General features: G+C 47.3%; 1 protein-coding gene across 1 annotated transcript; it reads right to left on the bottom strand.

The window, feature by feature from the left end:
- Positions 1-1,342: 1,342 nt before the first annotated feature.
- Positions 1,343-2,188, bottom strand: LOC125540726 (defensin Tk-AMP-D1.1-like). The gene is made up of 2 exons (XM_048704304.2): positions 2,017-2,188; positions 1,343-1,866 (listed from the first exon to the last, which is right to left on the bottom strand). Exons 1-2 carry the CDS (start codon positions 2,075-2,077, stop codon positions 1,694-1,696), a joined length of 234 nt encoding a protein of 77 aa, XP_048560261.1. The 5' UTR covers positions 2,078-2,188; the 3' UTR covers positions 1,343-1,693.
- Between the last annotated feature and the right edge of the window lie 5,890 nt (positions 2,189-8,078).

An 8,078-nucleotide genomic window follows, 5' to 3' on the forward strand; every position in this document is an offset into this window, starting at 1 on the left:
ACGGTCCTGCTGTCGGGTGTGAGACGGGTGTGGTCCTGCTGCCGGGCGCGAGACGAGCACAGTCTTGCTACCGGGCGCGAGACGAGCTCAGTCTTGCTGCCCTAGCATGAGACTAACGATGGGCCACAACTGGGAGAAGGCCATTCCTACAATGGGAATAGCACCCGGACGACCAGGAGATAGATCAAAGGCCGATACAAGCGGCCTACGGACGAGCCGACGCCAGGGCATACCAGCCGCCGTCATAGCCAACTTGCTAAGCCGCCATGGAGCCACCCATGGCCGGAGCAGCAGCCACACCGGGCCACTGCCCAACCTGCACCATCCGGCAAGCTCCAAGCGTTGGAGCCATCGGGCATGCACCTTCTCCACCAGACAGCCACCCCAGACGCCATCACCAAGCTGCCCGGACCGACCCCGGTCCGCACCGCCACCAACGCCACCACGCCGCTGCTACGTCTGCCCAGCGGCAAGGAAGAAGCCGCCGACCGCCGCCCAAGCCACCCACAGCCCACGCCACCCGCCATGGTGGCCGCCAGATCTAGGTCATCCCGCGACATGAGCTGAAGCAAGACCACCAGATCGGGCACCACCCCCGCAACCCACCACCACCTGGAGACACGCACACACCCATTGGAAGGGAGGCTGCCTCATGCCACCATGGCAGTCGCCGCATCAGATCTGAGCAGGGCGAACCTTAGCAGACCCGACCGAAGGGGCAGGCAGAGCACGCACAACCCCGCTGCCGTACAGCCGCCACGCCGCCAACACGCACCTGCGCCACAGCTGCATCCATGCGCCGCCATGCCCCGCACCAACATGGCGCCTCCACCCAGCGGCCATGTCCCGCGCCACCGCCAGCCGAGGGATGAGGAAGGACTACCGCTGACGCCGCCGCCTGCCGGGCTTCGCTCGGCCGTGCCCTCTGGCAGCGGCGAGGGGGGGAGGGAGGAAGGGGGCGGCGACAAAGGGGAGGTTTTCAAAGAAATTGAATAAGAGATGTCAAGTGGTTATAATAACAAATAGATGTTCTGTATCTTTACAAATAGACAGATGATTTTTTTCTCTTGTATTTTCATGCATAAAAAACCCGTGTTCAGAAATTCTCTTTGTAAAGGAAATATCCAATGTTAGCAAAAGGACTCTTCATTGTACAGGGAAAGTCACTGTAGATCCTAGTGTCCGTATTTTAACATACAGATCAATTCTGAATTAATTTTATACATGGAGCGGAAAGGAAATGCGGGCGGTTGGATGTGCACCCAAAAACGAGACAGGCTTTCGTAAACCTTGGGGCACTGCACCCACAATGAACAGTAAAGTCTGAGTGCAATTTAAGAAATCTCAAACAGCATATACATATGGTAGTATAAAAGGAGGTTTCTTATAGTTGTCATTACGACAAGAAATCAAATTTATCGGCAATAAAAACTGAAATAACCTAGAGAAAAAGGGAACAGAAATACACATATAATAGAATACAATGAACACTTGCATGCTTGGACCATACATCTTCTAACTTGTTGAAAGAAATAAAATTATATCCTTCATAGTAACTGAAGAAAGAACATCGCGACGCCGTGAACCTGAAGTATGTCAGAGGCGTGCACGGCAAATCGATGTGACTCAGACCATCCTGAGAACAGATCTATGGGTATTTACGGTCATTGCCATCCACGTTTTATCAGTCTAGCTAGCATGGTTTGGTGCAAATGCACTTCCTCTTCAAGCCGGAGCACTTGCCGCTGGTGAAGCCCTCGGTAAGGCAAATGTTGGCACAGTTTGTGCCAACCATGCATATCCCCTTGAACCGAGTGCTATCCGTCTCGCACACCCTCGCCTCCTCCGCGTACGCCGGCGCCACCTCTGAACACAACACGTCGATTGCCCGTCATTATTTTGAAACATAAATCATTAGGTAGCATGCATATTGATTCGTATGAGCATAGATTTGATACACACCAGAAAGAAATATATTAGCAGATAATAAACCATAAAACGTGCCTAGTTGCTTACCCATGGTGACAACCAGCAGCAGGAGGAGGACGGCCGGGAAGAACTTGTGTGATGACGCCATTATTGGTAGGTGGTAAAAGGGTTAAAGGGGGATGTGAACCACACTTCCTTAGGGCTGGGAAAAACTGAGTGACGGATTAGAAACCCAGTGCGAGCATGAGGTTATATACGAACGCCAACAGCAGCATCCATGGAATTGCGTTATTGAGCACCACCACAAGGCTTGTATGTGCAGAACCACACAGCACCGACGTCATGCAAGGAGATGCATTCAGCACCAGACATATGTAACTAACTGCTATTATTAGGAGTAAACCAGGGCCATACAATTGCCAAATGTACTCTATCATAAACGTACCACTTTTTCATAGAAATCCATAGTGCTGAAACCTGAAAATGAGGTTGTTTGTTCTACTGGTGGTGTTCGGTGGCAAAATTAAAAAGGTGCAACATGTTTTTTTCTTTTTTGAGAAATCACCGGGGATTTCCCTACCTGAATATATTATTCAAGTTTTGCAATCCATCGTTTGACAGATTACAATAGTGAATTACATAAGCTCGTGTAAGCGTGATAAGAGGTACGAACGCCACAAGGAGGCGACCTGCTTTTCTTCAGCTTCTTCATCGGGTGAATTGATAGCATTAGATCTCAAATGGCGAGCCTGAGAGTGGTAATGCTGTGGTGGTTCTCATGACTGAATGTCATGGCATTTCGAGAAGCCAAAATCTTCCACAAAATAATCAGAAGCATTGTGTGCCATATCCTTGGGTCGACAGTAGCAGGAAGGTAGCAGTTCCAGAGACCGTGGAACGCTGAGTGAGCGGGCATGAGATGAAGATGTCTGCAATGTCCTCGCCTTCAAAACAGCATCTGGAATAAATGGTATCAGCAGCAATGTGCTGGTGCAACAAGTTAGCCTTGGAGTTCAGTTATCCATGAAAGAGCAGCCATGCAAAGTTCTTCACCCTGTCGGCCACTCGAGAGGACTACATCATCTTCCCGCATGGTTAGATCATAGGCAGCTATGGTTGATAAATGAATACCACCGAGGAGGAAGCGCTTATCTGGATATGTGACGGTTGGAAGTCCCGCAACAACGACAAATGGAACCCAACTCGGTAGCAGCATTAGACCGAAATTCAAAACGGTAGCCACCCTAGCTAGCACTAGTAGAAAAAGGGTCAAACGTGAAGCACATTAGTGCCGGTTTGTATTCGAGCCGCCACTAATGTATACATTAGTGCCGGTTCCAACGGCTAGCCGGGCCGCTTTTATTAGTACCGGTTCGGACCTTTAGCACCGGTTCGTGCCACGAACCGGTACTAATGAGAGTGGTGGCAGGATGTTGTCAGACTGGGGCCCCTCCAGCCCCTTTAGTACCGGTTCGTGCCACGAACCGGTATTAAAGGTCATCCTATATAAACCCTTCGTTCACCAGCACTCTGTTCTTCCCCCTTTCACCTCTCCCTCTCCTCTGTTCTTCCCTTCTTCCTCTCGAGTTCATCACAAAATTTGCCCAAAATTTGTCAAGATTTGAAGGCCCTCATCCATTCAAATGATCATAAAGGTTAGCAACTTTGTCCTTTCATCTCTCATTGCTAGATTAGCTCTTGCATTGGTTTATATAGTAATTAATTTGTGAGTTTAGTAATTTGGGAGGATATATATATATATGTGTGTGTGTGCTAGTATTTGATTTATATGCAATTTGAGGTCAAAAATAACACTTAGTTTGCATATGTAGGTGTGGTTTACTTAGTGCCTTCTAAATCTCCATCGTAGCCACCGTCGATCGCCCGCACCGTCCCGTCGCCGGCACCACCTTGTGGTGAGCCTCTTGTTCATGAAATTTTATATAAAAATTGATGTTTGTGTGATTTGGATATATAGTTACTCGTATAATTATCTTACCCGTACGTTGTTTGTTATACATATAGTGCCATGGTTTTGATATCCGTCCCCGTCGGCCCTAGTCCTTGTTATGATTCGGATGTGGTATGTATATTGTCTTTTAAAACTAGTTGCATTTCGTGTTTATGACAAATTATGCCCATCAAGTTGACATAGAAATTTTTTCTAGGAGGTATCTGAACCGGAAATTCCAACCGACCCTATTGCCGAGAGGTTAAATTTAGTTGAAAGAGAAAACGAGTACTTGAAAGAAAAATTGAAAAGAATTGAGGGGGAGAAGATGGAATTGGAGTTGCATGTTGCCGATGTCGTCGATGATCACAAGATCAAGATGGAGAAAATGCGCTTGAAGATTAGAAAGATTAGAAAATATGCCATCGATAGTGAGGCTTGGTATCATTATGTTGTTGGATCCATTGTTACCTTAGTTGCGATCTTGATCGTATTTGTTGTTGCATTTAAATGCTTTAGCTAGAGAGTTATTTGTTTGTTGCATTTAAGTGTTATATGAACTTTATGTATGAACTTGTATTAATTTGGTCTATTCGGTGTTGTGTAATGAAGATGAGCCGGCAATGGATGTACGATGACCGATGCTCTCCCCAGTTCGTTGAGGGCGTGCGTACTTTTCTGCTTGCGGCTGAGGCAAACAAGCGGGCGGATGGTTTTATGCCTTGTCCATGTGCTCGCTGTAAGAATGGTCACAATTACTCTACGTCAAGAACCATTCACGTCCACCTGTTTAAGACCGGTTTCATGCCCCATTATAATGTTTGGACCAAGCACGGAGAAAGGGGGGTTATGATGGAAGACAATGAAGAAGAAGAGGACGACGACAGCTATCCTGGCCATGGGTTCCCTAAATACGATGATACAACAATGGGGGAAGAAGCTGAGCCGGTAATGCGGGAAGAACCTGAGCCGGCAATGCGGGAAGAAGCTGAAGAAGAGGCATCAGATGAGCCCGTTGATGATCTAGGTCGGGCCATTGCCGATGCAAAGAGAAACTGCGCAAGTGATTTGGAGAAGAAGAAGTTGCAGCGCATGTTAGAGGATCACAAAAAATTGTTGTACCCGAATTGCGTAGGTGACAAGAAAAAGCTGGGCATCACACTGGAATTGCTGCAATGGAAGGCAGAGAATGGTGTATCTGACAAGGGATTTGGAAAGTTGCTGGTAATGATAAAGGATATGCTTCCAAAGGACAACGAATTGCCCGAGAGTACGTACGAAGCAAAGAAGGTTGTCTGCCCTCTAGGGTTAGAGGTGCAGATGATACATGCATGCCCTAATGATTGCATCCTCTACCGCGGTGAGTACGAGGATTTGAACGCTTGCCCGATATGTGGTGCATTGCGCTATAAGATCTGCCGCGATGACCCTGGTGATGTCGAGGGCCGGCGCCCCAGGAAGAAGATTCCTGCCAAGGTGATGTGGTATGCTCCTATAATACCACGGTTGAAACATTTGTTCCAAAACAAAGAGCATGCCAAGGCGATGCGATGGCACAGAGAAGACCGTAAGAAAGACGGAAAGTTGAGAGTACCCGCTGACGGGTCGCAGTGGAGAAAAATCGAAAGAAAGTACGGGAAGGAGTTTGCAGATGACGCAAGGAGCGTATGGTTTGGTCTAAGCGCAGATGGCATTAATCCTTTTGGGGAGCAGAGCAGCAACCATAGCACCTGGCCTGTGAATCTATGTTTGTATAACCTTCCTCCTTGGTTGTGCATGAAGCGGAAGTTCATTATGATGCCAGTGCTCATCCAAGGCCCTAAGCAACCCGGCAACGATATTGATGTGTACCTAAGGCCATTAGTTGAAGAACTCTTACAACTGTGGAATGGAACAGGTGTACGTGCGTGGGATGAGCACATGGGGGAAGAATTTGACCTAAAGGCGTTGCTGTTCGTGACCATCAATGATTGGCCTGCTCTCAGTAACCTTTTAGGACAGACAAACAAGGGATACCGCGCATGCACGCACTGTTTGGACGATACCGACAGTATATATTTGGCTAATTGTAAGAAGAATGTGTACCTGGGACATCGTCGATTTCTTCCGAGCAGGCATCCCGTAAGAAAGAAAGGCAAGCATTTCAAAGGTAAGGCGGATCACCGGACGAAGCCTCGCCACCGTACTGGTGCTGATGTACATGATATCGTCGAGGATTTGAAGGTGGTCTTTGGAAAGGGTCCTGGTGGACAACCTGTTCCGAATGACGCTGACGGACGCGCACCCATGTGGAAGAAGAAATCTATATTTTGGGACCTGCCCTATTGGAGAGACCTCGAGGTCCGCTCTGCAATCGACGTGATGCACGTGACAAAGAATCTTTGTGTGACCCTGCTTGGCGTCTTGGGCGTGTATGGGAAGACAAAAGATACACCCGAGGCACGGGAGGACCAGCAACGTATGCACGGAAAAGACGGCATACATCAGGGTCATGCAAGCTACGCTCTTACCAAAGAAGAGAAGGAAATCTTCTTTGAATGCCTGCTCAGTATTAAGGTACCGTCTGGCTTCTCGTCGAATGTAAAGGGAATAATAAACATGGCAGAGAAAAAGTTCCAGAACCTAAAGTCTCATGACTGCCACGTGATTATGACGCAACTGCTTCCGGTTGCATTGAGGGGGCTTCTACCGGAAAACGTTCGATTAGCCATTGTGAAGCTATGTGCATTTCTCAATGCAATCTCTCAGAAGGTAATCGATCCAGAAATCATACCAAGGTTATAGAATGATTTGGTGCAATGTCTTGTCAGTTTCGAGTTGGTGTTCCCACCATCCTTCTTCAACATCATGACGCACGTCCTAGTTCACCTATGCGAAGAGATTAACGTTTTGGGTCCTGTATTTCTACACAATATGTTCCCCTTTGAGAGGTTCATGGGAGTCTTAAAGAAATATGTTCATAATCGTGCTAGGCCAGAAGGAAGCATCTCCAAGGGCCGTCAAAATGAGGAGGTCATTGAGTTTTGTATTGACTTTTTCCTGACCTTAAGCCGATTGGTGTTCCTGAATTGCGGCATAAGGGCAGACTGGATGGAAAAGGCACGCTAGGAGGGGAACAAATAATATGTATGGATGGACATTCTCTCACTGAAGCACACTACACAGTTCTACAGAATTCCGCCTTGGTGGCTCCGTATATGGATGAACACAAGAATTTGCTACGCTCCAAACACCCGGAGCGGTCTGATGACTGGATTACACATGAACAAACCAGGAGTTTCGCCAGCTGGTTGCAAGCACGTACCATGCATGACACCTCTATTGAAGATGACCTGTACTTGCTGTCCCAGTTACCATCTTCGAATATAATGACTTTCAAACACTGGTAGAAAAAAGGCCTATAGTCCCGGTTCGTAAGGGCCTTTAGTCCCGGTTCCGGAACCGGGACTAAAGTGTCGGTACTAATACCTCCCCCCTTTAGTACGGTTCAATCCAGAACCGGGACTAAAGGCCCTCCACGTGGGCAGTGCGCAGAGCCCAGTCAGGAGACCCTTTGGTCCCGGTTGGTGGCACCAACCGGGACCAATAGGCATCCACGCGTCAGCACATCTGTGGCTGGGGTTTTTGTTTTTTTTTTGAAAGGGGGGGGGGGTTGGGGGTTTTGCGGGGTTAATTTAGGTGTTTCATATATTGTGTTAGCTAGTTATAATTAATAGAGAGAAGTGTCCTCTCTTATGTCCGTGCTTGGTCGACGCTACGTACTATACATACGTATATACAGAGGACTAGACACGCTAGCTAGCTAGTAAGCAAACGAAGGAAACAGAAGATCGTCATGAACATATATGCATATATACAGAGAGAAGTGATATCGACCACCTCTCCTTCTCCGAGAGATTGGTCGAACAACAAGTTCTCGTATATCTATCTGACACTACCGGCTACATATATACAATAATTATCTCTTACAAATATAATCATACGGACTCAGGGTCCACATAGAATTCTCCGTCTTCAGGCATCACGTGATCAAGAAAGAATGCCGCCAATTCCTCTTGAATTGCTCGCATGCGAGCTGGTGCTAGGAGTTCATCCCGCTTCCGAAACATCTAATTTGAAGAAGGGGGTCAATACATACATATATATATATAAATGAATGAAACTCAACACAAATGATGGTAATAAAATAAAATTGTGA

Source organism: Triticum urartu, chromosome 2A (genome assembly GCF_056163025.1).
Source record: "Triticum urartu cultivar PI428250 chromosome 2A, HENAU_Tu73, whole genome shotgun sequence".
NCBI lineage: Eukaryota > Viridiplantae > Streptophyta > Magnoliopsida > Poales > Poaceae > Triticum > Triticum urartu.

Bases quoted from the DNA above. Each gene is read 5' to 3' on its own strand.
- LOC125540726 (XM_048704304.2), bottom strand. From the start codon at position 2,077: ATGGCGTCATCACACAAGTTCTTCCCGGCCGTCCTCCTCCTGCTGCTG. The intron at 1,867-2,016 runs GTAAGCAACTAG...TGTTGTGTTCAG, and splicing joins GCTGCTGGTTGTCACCATGG to AGGTGGCGCCGGCGTACGCG.